This window comes from Lactuca virosa, chromosome 9 (assembly GCF_052849685.1).
Source record: "Lactuca virosa cultivar CGN04683 chromosome 9, Lactuca_virosa_CGN04683_v6, whole genome shotgun sequence".
NCBI lineage: Eukaryota > Viridiplantae > Streptophyta > Magnoliopsida > Asterales > Asteraceae > Lactuca > Lactuca virosa.
In genome coordinates this window covers 239,720,260-239,744,462 of record NC_136434.1, presented here as the reverse complement: position 1 = coordinate 239,744,462, position 24,203 = coordinate 239,720,260, and the positions used below count along the sequence as shown (strand labels likewise).

The 24,203-nt window shown below is 34.0% G+C and overlaps 1 protein-coding gene across 1 annotated transcript; it reads left to right on the top strand.

Annotated features, from left to right (window-relative positions):
* Positions 1-347: 347 nt before the first annotated feature.
* LOC145138438 (nuclear pore complex protein NUP98B-like) lies at positions 348-4,234 on the top strand. The gene is made up of 7 exons (XM_079072525.1): positions 348-432; positions 950-1,144; positions 1,399-1,602; positions 1,866-2,815; positions 3,075-3,185; positions 3,314-3,446; positions 3,535-4,234. Exons 1-7 carry the CDS (start codon positions 414-416, stop codon positions 4,053-4,055), a joined length of 2,133 nt encoding a protein of 710 aa, XP_078928651.1. The 5' UTR covers positions 348-413; the 3' UTR covers positions 4,056-4,234.
* The last annotated feature ends 19,969 nt before the right edge of the window (positions 4,235-24,203 follow it).

The following is a 24,203-nucleotide window of genomic DNA, read 5'->3' as shown; positions in this document are numbered from 1 at the left end:
GTTTTATATTAATATAAAACAAATAAATAATAAAAATTAAAAAAAAAAAGATAACAAATAAGAATAACATAATAAGGGACCAAAATAGAAACAAATCCAAACTATAACAACCTTTGGAATGAAAAAAATATTAACGACTAAACTTGCAACTCCAAACGACAACGAATATTCCGTCATTGACGCGTTTATTATTAATTAAATAAGAAAACCGGTAAAGAAGCGTAGCTTTAACCTTAAGCTATGGATGACATACCCAAGTCCCAGCTTGATATGGAAGCTACTCGGTCATTGACGCGAAAATATTATGTATATAAACACTCATATTATTTATCAACATCATTTGAAAAATCCCGAACATCAAAAAGGCATTTGATTCAATTGCGATTCGATTCGATTCGGAACACGATTCAAAGATGTTTACATCACTTGCTTGTAAGTTGTTTCTTCCCCGCTTGCTGTTCTGATCATACTTCGTCGCTCAAAAACTTCAAGAATATGTGAACCGTTCAAAAACAAAACACAATTTTACTAATTAACAATGAACTGATATTGTAATCACAATGGCAAGATGCATTTGCTATAACGAACCTAGGTTGCCATAATCGATGCCAATTGTTTAGGATTTTGATTCATCACATCACCTCTTTGATAAATTGTGACTAAAACCGAGCTTTTCTTGTTGCACTGTTTTATCGCATAATTTACTATTTTAATTTTGAATAGATTGTGCTGACTTACCATGTTCTGTTCTCTTATGTATTCCACGGTCGTATTTACAGTAATTTATTCAAAATGAACTGATTTTGAACCATATAAACTTCAATTTCCAACTTATTTACTTTTTTAACTAAAGTAAAACAAACTATGGTTCATTATGAGAAAGAAATGAAGTTTGATAGTCTTTTCTTTTTCTAACATTATCCCTTCCTTTTTTTACATGTTGCAACAGATTCGCATTCAAGCAGTGGTACTTTTGGGTGTCCATTAGTTTTTGGACAAGGAAATCAGAAGGTAGATGCAACAGGAATGTCCAATTATGGGGGAACCTCAACCTGGACATTTGCTCAAACGTCATCCCCTTCATCTTCCACAACAATATTTGGAGCTTCATCACCATACAGTTTTGGAAGTTCATCTTCCAGTGGTTAGTATCCATTAATTTATTATTCTTAGCATTTGAGATTTCCTAAAATTCTAGTTTATCTTACACAAAAACGCTCTTAATTCAGTTTGGCAGAATATGGGTTTTCAAAACCCAATGTCGTAGGTTCAAATCCTACAGAGCGTGTTGTTTTGAATGTCATAACCTTTTTTATTTGCAGGAGTAACTCTTAGACATCAAGAATTTATTAGTTAATCGTTGTTGTTTTTTTTTCTGTAATCCTAACTGTTTTTCAGGAGCTAATGCCACAAGATCAACTTTTGATCTTCAAAAGTCACCTTTTGGTGGCCAAGATAGAGGAAGCAGAATTGCAAATTACAAAACAACCCCTGAGTCTGAGTATAATGCAGAGAAACTTGTATCGATTTCTGCCATGCCTGTTTACAAAGCTAAAAGCCATGAAGAACTAAGGTGGGAGGATTACAAGTTCACCAAAAAAGGTATGATTGATTTCTTGAGTTGCGTTTGCTACAAACAGAAGGGCATTCATGTCTTTTTCACAGACAGGATATAAACAGCAAGTCTTCGTGACAACTTATTTAACCTATTTTTGGGCACTACAAAAAGTTGCAAATTTTTGTCCTATTGACATCAGAAGTAGTCCAGTGCATGTCAAACACAGTACAACCTATTCTATCATGTCCTGTTCTAAGTAACGCAAGGACAACTTTTGAAGGATTTTTTTGTTTTTTTTTTTTTTCAGGTGGATTTGGCCCAAGTTCTTCAGCAATAAAGTCAACATCATTCACTCTATCTCCTTTTACCTCATCATCATTTACTAATTTTTCTACAAATTCATGGGGAACCACTTCAGTTTCTTCAACACCAATTACACCGAACCCATTTTCAAAAACAATCTATTCGGTAGCCACAGAGACACCCACATGGAGCTGGAAGTTTCCGGGACCCACATCCACTCCACAGCCTCTTCACTTTTCATCTTCTACAAACAATTCTTTGAGCACCATTACTTCTACTCCTTTAAACTCATTCAACCCATTTCTTCCCAAAACAAACCTCACCTCTCCAGCCTCCTTTACATCCACATCTTTTAAATCACCAACCTTGTCACTTGCACCTTTGAATCAAAATCCTTTCACTTCACTACCCACTCAAATGTCTTCCTCCAGTTTTTCAAGTCCTACATTTGCACCATTTATCACATCATCTTCTTCAAGTGGTTTGAGTTCAACTTTTAATCAACCAACAACATTGTTTCCATCATCTTCAAACACCTCAGCATCATGGCCACATGCACCTTTGAATCAAAATCTGTTGAAAAACCCTTTCACCTCACAACCCACTCAGACATGTTCCTCGAGTTTATCTGAGCCTACATCTGCAGCATTCACTCATGGTCTAGTTACAATGCGTTCTTCTTTAGATGATTTTTGGTCAACTTCAATAGGTGGACCTTCTATTTCCATGGTGACTACACCTGCTACCTCTGTTTCAGTTTCACCTTTCAGTCAACCAACAACATTCTTTAAGCCTTGTGCTCCTTTAACTCAGAACTATAATGGGGAAAGTACAATAGGAATTATTGGCCAAATTACTAGCAAAGACCAAAATCCATTTGGAACACTTCCTCCAATATCTCACTTGTCCTTTGAATGTTCTCAATCGATTCAATATGGGATATCCAGCATACCTGTAAGTATAGATAGCATGTGTATCGTTGTTGTATATTTATTGTTGTTCCACTTATTTGTTTATTATTGCATCCTACTTTCATTTTCTTTTCTATTACATCATTGTAATTTGAAAAATCTAACCAATTATAGCATTGTATGTGGTTGACAATGCTATAGTTTAGGTAGAATTTTTAAAGTACAATATGGTAATAGGGTGAAATAGAAATAGTACTGGAATTGCCATGTTTAATATTTGAACATTTGTGTATTTGTCACAGGTCAAAGACAAGCCTGCCATGGTCAAATATCCCTTGTTGACTACAAGGCATTTGTACAGAAGAAACAAGTTGCCAGTTCAGAAGTATGACCCAAAACTAAATAGTTTAAAGGTGAGGATTTTGCAATATTGGAATTTGTGTTTGAGAAACAAGCCTTTTTAAACTAAAATAAGGGAAGAGAAGAAGGGGAACTAAATCACATCAAATATTGCACATTGTATTTGTAACTGTTTATGCAGATGCCATTTTTTAGTGACACCAAGGAGATACCAGTTGCTGCATTTTTCCCAAGGGAAAATCCAAGGGAGTTGGTTATCAAAGGGAACATGCATAAACAAAAGTTGTCAGATAGCATGTATGAAAATGAGAAAGGTACTTTTACTTTCTTTTAACAATTATTATGTTATTGTTCACATATTTCAACTTTCATTTGCTAACAATTTCTTTATGAATATTTCAGATGATATCAAGGGTTATGATTCTTCAAATGATCCAACCAATGAGAAAAATAAGTTCCCATCAGTGCTTGATGTCCCATTAAAACTTCAACTCCCTGACTACTACACAAAACCTCAAATTTCAGAGTTGGAATCAAAAGAAAGGGGTGAGCCAGGCTTTTGCAGCCATGTTAATGACTTTGTAATTGGTCGCCATGGCTATGGGAGTATTAAGTTCTTAGGGGAGACAGATGTGAGAAGACTTGATCTTGAAAGTATTGTCCAATTTAATAACCGAGAGGTTACTGTGTATATGGATGACATAAAGACACCACCCGTTGGCCAAGGGCTCAATAAACCAGCCGAGATAACACTTCTTAACATCAAATGCATTGATAAAAGAAGTGGAGTGGAGTACAAGGATGGGTTGAAGATTGATAAATACATAGAGATGTTGAAGAAGAAGGTGGTGGCACAAGGCGGTGAGTTTATTTCATATGATCCGGTTGAAGGAGAATGGAAATTTAGAGTCCAACACTTCTGAACACTATTCTCTTGATGATCTATTGATGTTGATACTGGTATTGATGGTTGGAGTTTGTATTTTGCTTATGTAAAGTACTTGCAATAATGTAAATAGTAAGTGCAAAAAATATTTATGTATTTTTATTGATTTGTTTATCATAACACCATGTATGAAAGTGAGAAAGGTGTTTTTTTTAACTAGTATGGTACTATTGTTTTTACTAGAAGTCAACTACAATAGACATATTGAAATGTTTTAAATGTTAGGCTTAGGTTCATGATATAGCAACGAAGTTTCATCGATTTGTTTATCATAGCATTGTACTCCCATTTCTTCTGATTACATAATTGTAAGAAAAATGTACCTGTTTATAGCAATTTCATCAAAATGCAAAGAATTTCAAAGTATAAAATCATATTAGAAAACAACTGAAATGTAAAACGCTGTAATAAGAATTCAAATGAAAGTACAATGTTGTAATAAGAATTTATGATTCTACCCCTGCATACACAATGAGGTGTATGAGGGAACAATCCTTGGGCAACAAGAAAACCTAAGAAGTCGCTTAGGGTTCAAGCAAACAAACTAGGATGCTATAACCGGCCCTATATATAGACATCGAATTTGTGGGTTTTGATAATCAGAGAGAGTAAGAGAGGATAGTTTCCAATCTAGTTTTGATATATTTTCTGAATTACAATAAGAATTTATTCCTTTCAATCCAGTGAATTGCTTTTTTCTGTTTATTAGTTGTTATATTCAATTGGTATCACAGCGCTACACAACATAAGAGATAGCCGACGATCATGATAGGACCCACGGATCTAGGTTCGTCTGGAACAAAGGAGAATTCGTTATTCTCCTTTCACGTGTCAATGCTCACCATAAACAAATACACTATATGAGCAATTCGTATGAAGGTTATCCTCAACGTTCACCAAGTATGGGACGTCGTCGATCCAGGAACAACAGATGCCAAGTGAAACAATGTAACAATAGCAGTTTTATTCCAAGCAATCCATAAAGACTTAATCTTGCAAGTTGGCATGATGAGTACAACGAAGGAGATTTCGAAAGCCATCAGGATTCGCCACCTTGGAGCAGACCGCGTACGGGAAGCTCATTAACAAAACCCTAATAAACATGTTTGATAACTTAAAAATGAAGGAATCAAGTACGATTGACGAGTTTGCAAGTCAGCTATCGCCTATCTCATCAAAATCTACGTCTCTTGGCGAAACAATAAATTAGAGTAAACTTGTTAGGACATTTCTTACAAGTTTATTAAGAATATTTATCCATGTTGTTGCCTATATCGAACAGGTTCTATACCTAAAGACGGTTGGATTCGAAGACGTGGTGAGGCGTTTAATAGATTATGAAGAACACATCCGAGAAAGTGATCTAGCAAACAAACGAACAAAGCCAACTTTTGTTTAATAAAATTAAATCTTCAAATCGAGGTGCAAAATAGAGTCGAGGTGGCCGAGGATCAGGAGGTGGAGATCGGGGGTGTCACAACAATTCCTATTAACAAAATCGAACCAGTGCCACAAGTAATGGCGATTCTGAAAAATCAAAAAGCAAAAACAAAGATCATTCCAAAGTACAATGTTATAGGTGTGGCAATTTTCGTCACATTACATCACAATATCCGGAACGAAAAACCAAGCAAGAAAAAGCACATGTATCCAATGTTGCAGGTCATTATCCACATCTTTTTATGGCTCAAACCCTCAATGAGATAGTTTTCTTAAATGAATAAGGTGTTATACCAAGAAAATTCGAAAATCAAGATAACAACAATGGTGTTTGGTACTTAGATAACGATGTAAGTAACTACATGACAGATAATTTATCTTACTTTACCAAACTTAATAATAGAATCGGGGGGGAGGGGGGGGGGGGTACAGTAAAATTTGGCGATGAATCTTTTGGCGAGATACATGGCAAATGATATATCTTATTCAAGGGTGAAGGGGAAGCCAAAAGTTACTTCGAGCCTTAGAACTAATATTATCAGTTTAGGACAATCAACTGAAATTGGGTGTGATGTGTCAGTGAATGGTGGTTATCTACATATTTATGATAGTCGAAATATACTTTTACTTAAAGTGAAACGTTTCGCAAACAAACTCTACAAAACAAAAATCAAAGTTGGAAAACCAGTTTGCTTACACAGTTGTCTTAGTGACCAATCATGGTTATGGCATGCTAGATTAGGGCGTACAAACTTTTATAACATTTCAACTATGTCACAAAAAGAACTTGTTAAAGGACTACCCTCCATCACCGAACTTGTTAAAGGACTACCCTCGAGGTATGAAATTATTTCCGATTGTGTATGATTTCTTTTTCAGCCACGACATGGTGAAGCCTCACCACGACGTGACGATAAGCTTTCGGGCCGCGGGAGTTTAATGAACCACCACGACGTGGTGGCGGCTGTTGGAGAAAACCCTAAAGTTTAAGGGTTGGGCCCTATTTAAACTCCTTAACCTCTCATAGCCTCCCTTCCATCAGCCTCTATCTCTCCAAATCGTCCCTTACAAACCTTAGAGCCCTTGTGTGAGTTTTTAGCCTTAAAGTGTGTGTGTTTTGTGCTTGTGAAGGAAGAAGGTGGTGGAAGATCATATTGGGAGTCCAAAGCAACATGGATCTAGGAGTTTATCTTTGTCAAGAATCTCAAGGAGGTATAAAGTCTTCATCTTGATGAGTTAGTTGATAGATCTATGGATTTTGTCCACTTTTCTCTATGCCTTGTTGCTTTGGAAGGATTAATCTCATAAAGCTTGTAACTTTATGAATCCCCAGGCCATTTGGAGCATTTGACTCTTTGGATCTTATTTAGATTTGAGTTTTGAGGCCATGCATGGAATCTTGGCCCTTTTTAACCTAATTTGACCTAATAAGAGTTCAAGACATGCATTGGACATGCATGTCTGAAAAGCACTGATTTTTATGATCTGTTTGGAGTTAGAAACTCTTATGGAGCCTTTGGACAAGTAACCTTAAGTATTGAGTGAATATTTCTTAAGCCATGTAGTGTTTTGGACCTTAAAGTTGAGATTTATACACTTTGGAGGGTTCAATGTGTCACAACTTGAAATTTTAAACCTAGTAAAGTCTAAACCCTAACCTAGCACAAGCGAATCTACATTGCACTCCTTGTTGCATTGCATTCTCTATGGCCTTGAGGGCTTGTTTATAGGGCTAACACCTAAGTATAGATTGAAACCTAAGTTAATTTAGGGTAGTATGAATCAAGTATTGGCAAAAGTTAAGGTTTAAAACATAAATAAACACCTTAAATTGGTGTTTTCAGTCATAGGAATCAATTATATGGTGAATTCGGTCATGGAATCAAACCAAGTTAGGAATTCGGTTATAGGAATCTAAATTAAATGGTGTTTTCGGCCATAACATTCAACCAAAGATGAATTCGGTCTTGCTATGACCGAACACACAAAGATGATGGCCCATTAGGACTGAATTCCCCAAAGCCCAAGCCCCTTAAGACCGAATTCCCTAATGCTATATATATATATATATATATATATATATATATATATATATATATATATATATATATATATATATATATGTTAAGCCGAATTCAACTTCATTTCCCACTTTTCACACCGAATCCTTGCCAATTTTCTCTCAAAACCTATAAGATTTCGCCCAGAAGATCTTCAAATCTTTATAAGATTATCAAGAACATTCATAAGGAACCTTCAAATCTCCTCATTTTTCACAAAAAACATTGATCCGAACCTTCATAAACTCCTCATCTCAACCGAAAACTCCATTTTGTCCACCGAAAACCTATTCCAACATTTCAAACAATTCCAAATAATTATTGTAAGTATTCCTTACACAATTAAAGTGTTGTTTAACACTTTAATTATTATTTCCAACATTATTTAAATTAATATCTTATTAATTTAAATAAGAATGTCGAATATAATTATTTTTAGGATAACGTTATTCGCACGTGCGCTAGTCCGAGGATCGTCTCTACGACTCGATATTCAAACTCAAATGCACTAAAAGTGAGTTCATACCCCTACGTTTTCACTATTTTTCAAAAATTTTAGGGGGGAGAATACAAGTAAAACACAAGGATTCTTGTGTTAACATTCGAACGATTTCAAAACCATTTGTAATTGATTCAAACCGATTTGTCAATACATTTTAAAATAAAACATATGTTTATTTATTTTAACCATTTTGTAACATGTCGAGCAAGAGGGTGTTTATCACAAGTTTTTGACTACTACTTTATACATACATTTAATTGCAAAAGTTCCAGTACATTACCCAACGTTACATTTTAAACTATAATTGGTATAGTTTTGTGAACTACTACACTATTTTGCTAAGTACAACACACAGAACAAGACATGCATTTAAACTATAATAGGTATAGTTTGGAAGACACTACACTATTTTACAAAATTCAAGAACACTACTCTATTACAATGATTCAAGGATACACTACTAAATATTTGATGAAGTATAATTATTTTACATTACAAAGTACACTATTATTAGGTAATACATACAACTTCAAGTACAAGAGAACACTATAACACTACACGTAAACTAGTTAATACAGGGTTGTGAGGCACTACTTCGGGTACCCATCTGGGTACAGGTTCAAGTCCTATAAATTATAACCAGAGTCTCCCGGATGGAGAGCGTGAAATTTGTGTATAGATCTATACGGGACTGACAATCCCGCACCTCGATTGTTAGCTACAGTCAGGCCTGCCGGCCTGGGGTGACAAATGTCATAATATACCGACGCCTGAAGAATGTCGTAGAGGCCACTAGGTAACATTAGTATGGTTATATGAAACTCACAATAGTATTAAATAAACTTTGTTTACGGGATTAACACCACTTTAATGGTTTTATTATAATTAATGAAACTACCGTACACTACTATACAATTCATCTGGTGGTATCTAGGCATTTATACAAAGGTTTTCATGCAACACACTACAATACATAATAACTGGTGGTATCCAGGCATTCATACAAAGATTTTCATACAAATAGAATTACAGTACACTACTTTACTAATATAGAGTACATTAATACAACATACAATTACAAGAAACACGCTGAAAACAGTTTTATTTATTAATAAGGCTATAGCCTACTACTATAGGATACAGTGACTACATACATCTTGATTTTAAGGCTTAAGACTATATTACACTCACTAAAGAAAATATTGGATTTTCTGAAAGTATACTATAACATTTTCAATGAACAAAGAACATGCTTTCTAAAACAAATGCTTATGAACTCACCAACTTTAATGTTGACACTTTCAAAAAATCACTTGTATTCTCAGGGTATTAGTAGACAGGTACACGCGCAGGTTCTAGAAGACGGAGCATAGTAGCTTCAAGTCTTATTATGCTATTTTACTTTCGGAGTCAATCATATGTGATTTGAATACAATGTAAACACTTTGTTTTCAATACAATGGCTTTTGTTACTTTGATTTATTCATTTGTTGTGATATTGTACATGACGCCCTCCACCCCTGAACGTTTCCGCCGTTCTGGTTTGGGGGTGTGACATAATGGATAAAGTTGGAAACTCTATCCATCTAGATCCTATTATGGACCAGATCTGAGTTGGAGACCCATTAGGATCGAAGAAAATGGATGAATACGTTAAGATGCTGAAAATCCAGTCACCACGACATGGTGGTGAGGATGGTCGCGACTATTTTGTCGCATTCGACGCCACGACGTGGTAAACGGCTACCGCGACGTGGCGGTCAGCTGAGTTGAATCTTCTTGACTTTTGACCGTTTAACCCAGTTTGACCTAAAGGGGTATTTTAGGTATTTGAGAAACAACTAAAATTCAACTTGGTTTTTAACACTTATAATCTTATGATGTCATGGGAAATTCCATAAATACCAATGCATATCCACTTCATATCTAATGCAGTCAATGTTCTCTAGAAATAGTTTAAAAATTCAAGATGATTAACTTCAATGACATATTTGTTCATTAGCATCCACATATAAGTTTAAAAATACTATATTGTATATATTAAGAGTATTTTAGGTATTTGAGAAACAGCTAAAATTCAACTTGGTTTTTAACACTTATAATCCATATGAAATTTTGATTTGTACAAACTTGTGTTTCCAGTTTTGTAATTAAAAGTGTCAAACTTTGACTTGGTAGGAAAATGAGAAACAATTGGAGTATTAGACATTGGTTTTTGAATGGTTTTTCCAAACAAAACATTTGAGTGGTTCAAAATGAAGCTTTAGTTGGTTAGAGGTGATTTTGCTGGAGGGTTTTCCACACAAAAGCAAAAGTAAGTTCATGTTTCTTGTAATGTCTTGATAGAAGATTGAAAGCACAATGTTATAATTTAGTGTATTTTCAAAGCCTAATGTCTTGATATGATAACAAGTTTAAAACTTTAATGTTTGGATGAATATTTTAAAGTGCAAGATCGTAATGAGTGAAATACTGAAAATTGGGTAGATTTTACAAAGTGATATGAACTAAAAGCTATTATATTTTGTGGGTTTATCATTTGGGTTGAAATCTTTTATAGGTACTTGGCTTTGAAGTGAATACTTTTGCAATAACCAATGTATTAGAATTGCATAAATAAAAAGCATTAAGAAAAGCATGTTTGTCTCACGACTTTGAGTCTTTGATTAGTGTTTGACATAACTTTTTCTTTCTTGTATTTATTATTTTGCATGTGTATAATGTAGTTAAATCTTTTATTCTGAAAAAACAAAATTATTTGTGTAAAATTTTAAATTTCAAATAAATTCTTTGACCACATAAAGCCCGAAAAAGAAAACAGTGGACAACGGCAAAGTATAAAAATTGGAAGTTATTTATGTGTAAATATTTTATACATTTAATTTAAAATGCTTAATTTTTACTATCTTTTTAGAGGTTATTTATTTTATATGAGATATATATTATATGACTTAAATAATTAAATGTTCTAATTGTGTTAAAGTATAAAAATTAGACATGTTATACAAAGTCTGTAAATAAATAATTATTATCGAGATGATTAAATCTTTTATAAAATTACAAAAACAATTACTCAAGGTATTTAGAGTTATTTTTGGCCGTACATTAGTTAAATTATCTAATCAAATACTTGGAATGAACATTTTTTTTTGTTATTTAAATTATTATTAAATGTATAGAGTTTATACATCTTTCTTTGCTATTAATTGTTTAGGCAGGTTGATGCACCAAGTGAAAATGGTATGGTAATGGTGTTTTGTAATTCCATATCATAATAATGGTGTTTTGTTAATGTTTTTTGAAGTTTATTTTATAAATAACTTCGACAAACAATATAGTTGCAACACTTAGTTTTTGTTTATAGGTTGAGCTAAAGTAAAAAAAATGACGTCTGGATCTTCGTGGTGTTATGTTATTTTGAGTTAATAACATGTGTGACAAGTTAATGCTGTGTACTTCAAATTAATCAATGTTTGTGTACTTCAAATTAATCACTACAAGAAATACAGCCTTTAGGGGCGACAATTTAATTTGTCACCACTAAAGGCCAATGCCGCCGCTAAATGCTGAATGATCCGCTCTTTGACGTTCTGGTAAACACGAATCGTCTGATCGTGGTTCTAATCCAACGACTAGGGTGCTCGTGGAACGCATAAAGGAAATATCGGCGACTTTTGTCGCCGCTGAAGACCTAAAATAGTCGCCGCTAAAGATAGAAAAATGACGCAACAATAATTCCCTCCTGATAGTCGCCGCTAAAGCCCAATAAGTCGTCGGTAAAGGCGTCGTCGCTAAAGGTCGACGCAGTTAACCCTAGAAAAAATCAATATTTTCCCTTTTGCTCTTCTGTTTCACTCACTACGCCCGTTTCTTTCTCTTGTCTACATCTCTTACTTCGTCGATTATTGTGGGATACGTCACATTTATCAATTTTGGGTGAAAATACCACCGGTGGAGAGGGATTTTTCGGTGAGGACCAAGCTTTTTCCGACGACACGAAGCTTTTTCCGGCGACACCAAGCTTTTTCCGGTGACTAAGAGGTATTTTCAGGTCAATTTCCGGCCCCTTTTCTCTTGTAACATCGATTTTAAGCTTATTGGAGTGGTTAATTGCAAAAAATTGTCAATTTCAGTTTTGTTGATTGTGTTCCCGACCACCACCCGCGAGTACCGCCACCACTGGACCATTTTCATTGATTTCCGCCACCACAGGTTCTATTTACTTCTATTTATTGTGAAATTTTAGTTTAATTGCAAAATATGTGTAGTTGTATCAATTATTTAATAATTGCCATATATATGTATATTTGATATTTGTATGTGAATCTATGTAAATTTGGTGTATATATGTCAATGTATGTGTGTTTGATGTATATGTGGTATATGAGTATTTGGTAGAAGTATGATGTTATTATCTATACATGTGAAGTATTTGGTATAAGTAGGATATTATTATGTGTGTATGTATGTTTGTTGTATACGTGGTATATGAATGTGAAATTTGTATATTTGGTATAAATAGGATGTTATTATCTATATATGTGAAAGTAGGTGTATTTGGTCTAAGTAGGATGTTATTATGTGTGTATTTGAATGCATTTGTATTTGGTGTATATGTGATATATGTATGTGAAAGTATGTGTATTTGATGCTCTTATGTATTATGTGAAAGTATGTGGTTTTGGTATAAGTAGGATGCTATAATTGGAAAAAAAATAAAAATAAATTATTGTTATAATTGGAAAAAAATGTTATAAAATTGTTTAAAAACTTATATACAAATACTAGAAAGTTTCTAGTTTGTTCCCAAACTAACCCTAAATTAACCAATAAGTTCCAAAACTTATATATTAACCAATAAGTTCCAAAACTTATATACGAATACTAGAGAGTACGATACATGTAATTATTTATTTAAAATATAATCTAATTTTTAATGTTAAACAAAACCTTAAGAGAGTGGAAACGTTTCACAAGGCTCATACCGATAGGGATAGTGTATTTGTTACTACCGAGGCGGGACAACAATATGTAAGTATTAATTATAATTTTATGATATAATTAAGTGTTTATTTATACTTAATTGTTACTCACTTTTGGGAATTACAGAGTCGGTTAGTCGAAGAGCTCTTAGAACAAACCCAATGTGAAAGTGAGTTAACACCCGTTCAAGAAAGAGCTGCTTTTGAGAAAGTATTAGGAGAGTGACATGGCCATATCAGATGCATCGACCGTAAACCTTCTGCTCTCCCGCCGAATTCACAGCTATCGCAAACATCACAACAACCATTACAACCATCATAGGTAAAACAATCTACTTTGGTTTTTTGTGGTGATTATTTGCTAAAAGCTTTGGTAATTAGGTTTTTGTCCTAAGTGTAAGAAATAGCAATGTACTTTGGTTTTTTTGTCTTAGTTTAAAAATAACAATCTACTTTGGCATCATACAATGCATGTTGATTTTGTAATTTTGGTTTTGTGGTGATTATTTGCTAAAAGCTTTGGTAATTAGGTTTTTATCCCAAGTGCAAGAAATAACAATGTACTTTGGTTTTTTTGTCTTAGTTTAAAAATAGCAATATACTTTAGCATCATAAAATGCATGTTGATTTGGTAATTTTGGTTTTGTGATGATTATTTGCTAAAAGCATTGGTAATTGGGTTTTTGTCCCAAGTGCAAGAAATAGCAATGTACTTTGGTTTTTTTTTTATCTTAGTTTAAAAAAAGCAATCTACTTTGGCATCATAAAATGCATGTTGATTTGGTAATTTTGGTTTTGTGGTGATTATTTGCTAAAAGTATTAGTAATTGGGTTTTTGTCCCAAGTGCAAGAAATAGCAATGTACTTTGGTTTTTTGTCTTAGTTTAAAAATAACAATCTACTTTGGCATCATAAAATGCATGTTGATTTGGTAATTTTGGTTTTGTGGTGATTATTTGCTAAAAGCATTGGTAATTGAGTTTTTGTCCCAAGTGCAAGAAATAGCAATGTACTTTGGTTTTTTGTCTTAGTTTAAAAATATCAATCTACTTTCGCATCATAAAATGCATGTTGATTTGGTAATTTTGGTTTTGTGGTGATTATTTGTTAAAAACTTTGGTAATTGGGTTTTTGTCCCAAGTGCAAGAAATAGCAATATACTTTGGATTTTTGTCTTAGTTTAAAAATAACAATCTACTTTGGCATCATAAAATGCATGTTGATTTGGTAATTTTGGTTTTGTGGTGATTATTTGCTAAAAACTTTGGTAATTGGGTATTTGTCCCAAGTGCAAGAAATAGCAATGTACTTTGGCTTTTTGTCTTAATTTAAAAATAACAATGTACTTTGATAGTTTTTATTTATGTTTGATAATTTAACTTATAAGTTTATATATGTTGTTATTTATTATGTAGTTGGAAAATCTCCGGGCAATACTGTGACAACCCGAAATTTCCATTTGTTTTAACTCCGCAATCAAGCACTTCAAAAATTAACCAAAATCATCTCAAAACATTTTTGGCCGGATTTAAGCTCGTTTGAATATTTTATTTTATATTCATCAAGCGAACAAAAATAAGGAAGTATAATTTAGAGTTTGCCGCGTATCACGTAAGTCGCGAAACTCCAAAAGTTTGGAGTTTAAGGACGTAAACATGGAGTTTAGGGCCGTAAACCCCAAAGAGTATAAATATGACACTTAGTCATTTTAGGCTCATTTTCCACTTCCAACTCCAAGAACACCCAAGAAACTCTCTCAAGTATCATAACACTTTTCCGTCAAATCCGCCAAAATGTAAGCGTTTTCTTCCTAGATTCGTTTATGTAACACTTTATCTAGTGTTTATACACGATTTCATCCATGAAATCTTGTCTTTTTCTTAGATATTCAAGTGTTCATCAAGAACACCAAGAACACACACTAGTGTTCTTGGCCAAAATCGATCATTCAAGCTCCTAGATCGTAAGTACACTTGCCCTAGCTTCTTGTGTGCTTAGTATGAACTTGTTTACACTCGAAAATCATCAAATCCCCATGTTCATATGAGTTTACGGTTTGGGGAGACCTCCCAAAACCGTAAACACCTTCTAAGGGTGTTTAAGTGCCCTTAACGCCTTCCAATGCTTGTATAAGTGACTAGAACCTTGCATGCATAAGATAGAACCACAAAACACGAAAGAAATGGACAAACATGAGTTTACGACCGTAAAACCATGTGTTTACGACCGTAAACTCCCAAGGAGTGGTCCAAGGACCGTAAACTCCAAAGAAGGGTCATTTCGAGCCCTAGTCACTTCCTAAGCCCTTGATTCGAGTCTAGCTTAATTCCTTGAGTGGTTTAGGACCTTTGAACACCCAATGGCACCACTTCCATGAGTTTACGGCCGTAAACTCATGGGGGAAGTGGTCCAGAAACCGCAAACACTCATAAAGGCCACCATTTGAGGAGTAAACTCCAATGTGAGGCCATACTCTCTTTATATGCAACCCTTGGTACTCCTAGCACTTGTAGCAAAGTGTTTTCATGTATTAGGACATCCTTACTTGCTTAATTAGTGATTAAATGACTAATTAGATACTTAAATGTATCACTACATGTTAAATAGGATCCGCGTGTGTGGTCAAGTCCTCACTTGACACTTAGTATCCTATATCGTCGGTTCATCCGAATCACCCACGTCAGGTGAGTTCATACCCCTGAATCAACCTTTTAAATGATTTTAACTGCTTTTATGGGGGGGAATACAAGTTGAACTATAGAGTTATTATATCAATCACATGTGATAAATAACTGTATAGCAAATAGATTTTTGCATGTTAAACTGCTTTATCCAGCTAAAGGTTTTCAAATCCTGTTTTCAAATCCCTTTTAAAGTACGAATATCCCTTTTTAGATTATTAAAGCTCTTTCAAAGGTTTTCAAATCTTGTTTTATAAACTGACATCAAGTCATAAATTCTTTTAAAGGTTTTCCAAAGGTTTTACCAAAACTTCTTTATTTCGTTTATATTGTTAAATGCATGCCTGTATATGTATAGTTATATAAGCAATGTTTAAAGGACTTAGGAAGGCTAGCTCGCCCCAACTCCTTTTCCTCGTTTGGATGTGGCTTTAGGGTATCGGTTATCCGTCCGAAGGTCGTTTAAATATTAGTTATATATCATGTATACATATATAGTCATAAAAGTTCTCTCAGCCAGTTCATTTCCTTTGGGTAGCAAAGGCATCCTTCCATTATTCATATACCTAAAACACTAGTAACTATTATAGGAATAGTTAAGAGATTCTATTTACTCACCCTCTAGTACGAAGAGTTACTCAGGAGTCAGTTCATTCGTGAGTCTACACTATTATGTTAATACTTTAAATAGAATGTGACGCACTATTTCCCGATAGGACGCTTCCTAGCGCCATCGCCGTGTAACCAGAGTCTCCTGGAGGGAGAGCGTACATCATGTGTATAGATCTATGCGGGACAGACACTCCCACATCCTGACTGCTAGCTACAGTCCGAGCCGGTAAGGCCCATGGGTGACATAATGTCACCAACACTATGCGTGACCTGGAGGGTCATCAGGTATTCGATCGTCGATCAGCATGGTTACATACGAGTTCACATTCAACCCTTTTATTCACCTTTAGACCGAGCCAGGCGTATTGTCCATTCGATACCCTCCTGGATTCTATGTTTTATCCACCTTTAGACTGAGCCAGGCGTATTGTCCATTCGATACCCTCCTGGAGTCTATGTTTTATTCACCTTTAGACTGAGCCAGGCGTATTGTCCATTCGATACCCTCCTGGAGTCTATGTTTTATTTACTTTTGCCAGCAGTGTTACTGCTGAGGTAAAATATTAATTTCCCTATTACTTTTACTTGTGATTTTTCTCATAACTTCCTTAAAGTAAAAACTATATTTTGATAACGATAGTACCCTTAAGGGAAAATACTCTTTAAACATAATACAGTCGGGTCTTGGTAGAAGACTGCCTTTAGTAGAGATACTCCTTGGTTTAAACATAAAACATTTGGGTCTTGGTAGAAGACTGTTTTTATTTAGAAAATATAGGATTTTCTGAAAATTCTAAACCACCATCTTTTATGAGTTTATTTTGAAGAAAAATATGTATTTACACCAATGTCATTAAATACTTATGAACTCACCAGCATTAAAAATGCTGATACTCGCTTTCAAAATAACTTGTATTCTCAGGTCATCCGTAGACAGGTACACTCCGAAAGCTTTTGTGAAGACAACCTGGTACCGAGCTGCATTATATGTTATTCTCTGTATTTACTTTGATGTTGTCACTAAATATAACCCATGTAAAATTATTACTATTAATGCAATGGTTGTTGTACTTTGATTACTATACTGCATATGTTGTGATACTTGACATGACGTCCTCCACCCCAGAACGTTTCCGCCGTTCCGGTTTTGGGGTGTGACAAATACTCAACGACCCGACATATAGGGATGAGCTTTATTCGTTTTTTCAATCACAAAATAATGGAGGAAACGATGAGAACGAAGATGATGGTATGTAGGGAGGAACTTTATTTGTATATTACACTTGTTGTCACGCTTTGCTACTTGTTAGAATTGTAAAATTTTTGGTTGTTTTATGTAATTACCGGCGACACTATTACTTTTGATATTTAATCGGATGTTGTTATGCAATTACCAGCGACACTATTACCGGCAACCAAAATTGTTGATTAAAAAAAATTAAAAAATGAAAATTGTTATGACCGGCGACGCTATTACCGGCGACTTCATCATTAGCGGCGACTATTCTCTTTAGCGTCGACAAACTGATCAATAGCGACGGAGCAGTAGCGACGACTTATTTCTGACGACGTGTCGCCGCTATTACCATTACCGGCGACAACGAGACCCTTTAGAGGCAACTTTTGGCACCGCTAATTGCCTTTTTCCTTGTAGTGAATGCTTCACAGTGTGATATTTAAATGTATACTTTAAAACTAAAAAAATTAGCTAAAATTATTACAACCGTAACTTGCAACTTAAAGCCTATATCTATGCATAATATTAATAATTTATATTCAAAATAACATTTTTCGATTTAGAAAAATCGTTTATATAAAAATAAATGAAATAATAAGAGTTAGATGTGAACATTTAAATTTTGTTAGAAATTTATAAACAGTTTGTAAATTTTAATATTTTATATCTTTTACTTAACTTTAGTAAACCGTATTTCATTCATCATTTTAATTTGTTATTTACTGTGTTGTGTTTATGTATGTTTATTATATCATCCTCATTTTTAATTTGTCATATAACATTGTCATTTTCATAATTGATTTTGTTTTTTCACTTTATTCAAATTTATATTGTATTGTACCAAATCATAATTTTATTAAATATTTATACATATAGAACATAGATGAGATATTCATAACAATGCATATATTAATTTTTACTAATCATTATAAAAGTCTAAACAAAATGTATATCTTATTAATTTAATAAAATTTATAAATCTTTGATTTTTCATTATAATTTTTAATTATCAATATTATTTTTCTTTTTTACCTGTGGTTTCCAAGGGTTGTAACCTAGTATGTCTAATATGAAAGGAAAACAACAAAGGATTCAAAGAAGAATACTTCAAAATAATCAAAGAGCTTTATATTCTCCTTTTGTGTTGTCAAAGTCTTAACCTTACGGTGAGATGACACTTTCTTGTGGTAAAGTTGCTTTGTTATTTGGAATTGCACAAGACATTTATATATTATTTTTTAGTTCTACTAAAAGATAAAAATTATTATTAGATAATGTTTCAACTTTAACCTCCAAATCATTATCTAATAGTCATTGAAAAAGTAGGATTTAAAGTATAAAAACAATTAGATTTCAAGCTCCTCAAATAAGATTAGCTTTGCCATAATTAAGTAAAACACGTGATGGTCCAAAATAAAAAATGTAGCTAATAGTTTACTAACTGCTTTTGCAAATTTTGAATTTTTTGTTGGTATGGTTGTTTGGTATGATGTTTTATTTGCTCTTAATATTTGTAAGTAAAAAGTTGCAATATAAATCTATTTGTATAGATACAACTATTAACAAATTACAAAATATAATGTCATATTTTAAAAATGATAGAAATGAATGTTTTGCTTCATGTATGAATATTGCTAAAGCAATTGCATTAGATATGGATGTAAAACCTACATTTCCAATAAAACATTGTCTTGTTAGAAAAAAAAACAATTTGACGAAACTAATCATGAAGAAGAACACACAAATCGATACAAAAAGTATTTTAAGTTTCATTACTTTTTGGTAGTTATGGATATGACAATTGTTTCATTCGAAACTACATTTGAGCAATTAAAGAAATATGAGAGTTATTTATTTTTTTTATTTTTTTTGGGTTTTTGTATGATTCAAAGAAATTGAAGTTATTAAACGAAAATGGACTAAAATAAAAGTTTTATAAAGTTTTCTATTACTTTTTCTGATAACAATTTGTCTAATATGGATTCAAATAAACTGTTTTCAAAATTAAAAGTGTTGAAAATGACTTTACCTAATAATATAATGTAAGAAGTTTGAATTTTGAATTTTGTTAAGTTGTGGATATTACCTGTATATTTTTGTTATATATAACATTTTCTTAACTATTCTTGTTAATGTTGCATCCGTAAAGAGAAGTTTTTCAAACCTGTAAATCTTGAATAATTACCTAAAGTCATCAATGTCATAAGAAATATTGAATGGTTTGACAATATTACTTATAGAGAAAGATGTGTTAGATAAAATTGATCTTGATTTCATTATCAATGATTTTGCATCCAAAAAAGCTAAAAGAAATATCTTCCTTTAGATTTGTTGTTTTTTATGTAAAATATTGTAGTTATATTTATGTTTTTTATGATTTTATAAATAATTTTTTTTTGAGTGTTTAATATATTTGACTTAGGGGGCCGTTCTCTTTCTTCTCGTTCAAGGTTCAATATATGTTTAGACCGACGTCACTAAAAAGTTCTAAGTTGATTATTACTATTGTGTTCGTTTGATTTTCAACCTTATATTTATATCTTAAGTTATTATTAATAAACTAGAGTCAAGACGAACTCGTACATGTTGAAATTTTAATATATCGTTCCGTCACTAAAAAGTTCTAAGTTGATTATTACTATTGTGTTTGTTTGATTTTCAACCTTTTATTTATATCTTAAGTTATTATTAATAAACTAGAGTCAAGACGAACTCTTACATGTTGAAATTTTAATATATCGTTTACTCTTAAAAGAAAATAACCGATTTAGTTATAAAAAATTGTTCTTGTCTATTTCAGCTCTTGTAAAATGACTTCAATAATAATATATTTCTTCCACTTGAATTTTATAGTTGAACGTCCTCAACATCATATCATCACATTTCATCTCCACTCAAATAAATCAAATGCCACCAACTTAAATTAGAATTTTTTTTTTCTTGAGACGGCACCACCTTAATTCAGATATAATTGATCGCCTATAATGTTAAACTTCGAATCATTTTCGTTAATTTGAAAATTAAAATTAGATTTACAGTTTATTAAAAATAATTACTAGTTGACATTTTTACTAGGCATTTTAATTGTCTCGCTTAATTTCAAGTTGTGCTTAAATTGAAGACTTGAAAGTTAATCGAAATTAACATTGACATTTTAGAAAGCCACGGGTTGTATGGTAAAGATTTGAAGTGTCTTAATAATTTAGAGGGCTTTTGACATAAAAGTCCTTAAGTTTTTTAGGTTTTGTTGGTTTTGACCCTGTGACGATTTTTTGTTCATTAATGTCCAAAATTTGCCAAGTTTTTTTCGTTTTTGCCCTTGCTACGGGACAAAAACGACAAAATTTAATAAACTTAAGGACTTTCATGTCAAATTTGAAAAACATAATTAGGATAAAAACATATAAGATTTGTAAACTTAAGGATTTTTTTGCAAATTTGAAAAATATACTTTGGGTAAAAACATAAAAGATTTGTAGAAAGGACAAAAATGAAAAAAATCGTTTAATTTGGGACTTTTATGTCAAAAGCCCTAATTTAGATATTACATTTCTCTTTCAAACTAATCATTTAATTTGGGACTTTGGGACCTATCTCCGTCAAACTTTTGAAGTATTTTAAAACCATATTTGGACCCTATTTTCCACGTATTTTGCGTTTAATTTTTTATAAAATCCATGATTTTATTAATCTTTTAAAACTACCCTAGCGAACGTGTTTCACGTTGTATCTAACTCCATTTTCATTAAAACAAAAGTGTTATGTTCAATGCATATACTTCCCACAACCAAATCACCGTCATCTTTGCTAGCCACGAACTTCTTCCACTTAATCAATGTAAACTTTTTTCACTAAAATCACCTCCCACCAAAAAAAAAAGTCTATTTCTAAGCAACTCTAAGATTTTACTATATTTTAGGGGTTCAAAAAAAGGTTCATAAATTACGTAGAGATACTTCGAAGAATTGACTTAATTAGCATTAGTTAGCCAGCAACTAAAAGAATTTTCTCTTGCCAGTTAGAAAGTCTAAATATGAATTTATTAACTACTTCTTTCATGTGCCAAGATAGATGAATGGATTTTCTAACGCCGAACAACCAATAATACTTGGTCACCTAAGTGGAATTCACTAAAATACCCATCACCTTACTTTTATGTAAGTTGATTTGTAGTTTTAGGGCTCGATAAAAATCAACAAACTAATTTTATAATATTTGTAGCATTTTTCTTATACAAATCAGCCATAAAAGTAATGTCATCTATATTGATGCGACATCGGCTCCGACCACCTGTTCTGAGAGAGTGCTTCTACGCCGGAGACGAATCTGCGAGGTCACAACATACAAGGTCGTTAGAGCCGCCCCAGGAACTGTGCCCCGGGAGCGGACTTCGACGATCAAGTTAGATCATCTGGTAGATCTGAGATGACTCTCTTTAGTTAGAGAGAACCATCTTGGTGCTGGTGGTGTATGGTGGCTGACGGCGGAGGGCGGCGGCTGAGCCGCCGGGGAAGGATCTAGTGGCGGCTGAGCCATTTTGAGGAAGAGTCCTCCTCTATGGAGGAGACACTATTCTATTTATAGTGGACAATTAGGTCAGCCTTGGGCCAGCCCAATTCAGGCCCAACTAGCAAGGAGCTGGGCGAGGCCGCCCGGAGGTGTCGGGCGAGGCTGGCGGGCGCGCACTAGGAAAGGCTGAAAAGGGAGCGCCAGGCCGAGCCAACAGGAGAGTCCCCAGCAAAGCTAGTAAGGGAGTCCCCAGGCCGGGCCAGGAGGAGAGTCCCCAGCAAGGCTGGAAAGGGAGTCCCCAGCAAGGCTGGCAAGGGAGCGCCAGGCGAGGCTGGCACGCCAGAGCTGTCCAGGCCATGCTAATGGACCATATATCATCAAGTGCCCCCCAGTCCGATGTTATTGGTACGCGGCCAATGACATTGGACTGGACTCAGTCATATAAACCATGTGTCATCAGGCTGGCAAGGGAGCGCCAGGCGAGGCTGGCGCGCCAGAGCTATCTAGGCCATGGTAGTGGACCATATATCATCAAGTCCCCCAGTCCGATGTTATTGGTACGCGGCCAATGACATTGGACTGGACTCATTCATATAAACTGTGTGTCGTCAAGTCCCCCTACTCCGATACAATCGGACTAGACAAAGCACCAATGCATCAAATAATAAAGAGAATAACCAAACCTCTCCCACGAGTACCGTGGTGATGCGCACTGAGTCAAGCATGGGCCGACTTAATGATCTTTCCTTGTTGGGAATGCGATTTGATCGGTATGATGCAAAGTAACCGTTGCTGCGATCATGCGGAGCGAGGTTGCTAATAATGTTATACGGAGCGGGGCTGCTATGCGGCGATTATTTCGATAAGGCGTTGGGCCAAGGCAGCTAAGAAACACAGTTGTTGTTGTAGTCACACGCATATGGGATATCACTGATAACCATGTACATAATCTACTTTGCACGAGCATTAACATCCGTCCTGAAGGTGTCTCCAAAGTACGCTATACCTAACTGGATTCCCCCCCCCCCCCCAGTGTGATGTGGGTAGCGTAGGTAGCCAGATCAGGTTATGACGAATAAGGCAAGGTTGCTATATCAATACACGACAAAGTTGTCGACATAAATGTTGGATTAGATGTCTAAGCCCATAACTATTATTGCTATGTACTCGACCCGAGAGTAGCATGGTCCATTTGGGTTGCACTTCACCAGAACAAATTTGTATGGATAGTCTTTTGAGAATAGTATGTCTATGGTTTATTAATATATTATATGTTATAATATATTAATATGAAATCATATCATTTAATTAGTATTGATTAAGAATTAATTTGGAATTAATTTAGTGATCAAAAGGAACTAATTAAATATGGACTCTTATATATATATATATATATATATATATATATATATATATATATATATATATATATATATATATATATATATATATATATATAGAATGGGCCAAGTTCACTTAAGATGGGCTAAGCTTGCATGGATATTCCATGGAGTTTTTAACCCATGGATCCTATGGAAATGAAAGGTCAAGGGTATTAGGGATTACATGAATGTAACCCTAATCCTCTATACTATATAAAGAGGTCTTTGACACATGAAATGACACTAGTGTGTGAGTGAACAAGAGTGGGCCTATTTCTAGTGTCATTACTATTCTCTCAAGTTTTCCAATGTGTTTTTGGTGATTTGTGATTCCACTTGAGGCATCCACATTATTGGTGCTAGGCTCTTGAAGCTCCAAGGAATCAACCACAAGAAAAAGGTATGTCATCCCACTAAGTTTTATATTACAAGTACGCCATGGTATGTTAGTTAGGATGAGAACCTTGGAAAAATCATATTTGCATGTATAATAGAGAAAACATAGATCCAAGGTTTCTAGGGTTGCATGTACACCATAGGAGTGTTAGAATGCTCAAAACTCATCAGTGGTATCAGAGCCTAGGCTTGTTTTCATTATACTTGATGCAAAATGCTTTAAAAAGTCGAAATATTTTTCACTGTTCAGTGGACTCGCCGAGTCTATGGGGGGACTCGACGAGTCAAAGTATAAACTCATCCTACTCGTCGAGTAGGCTCTTT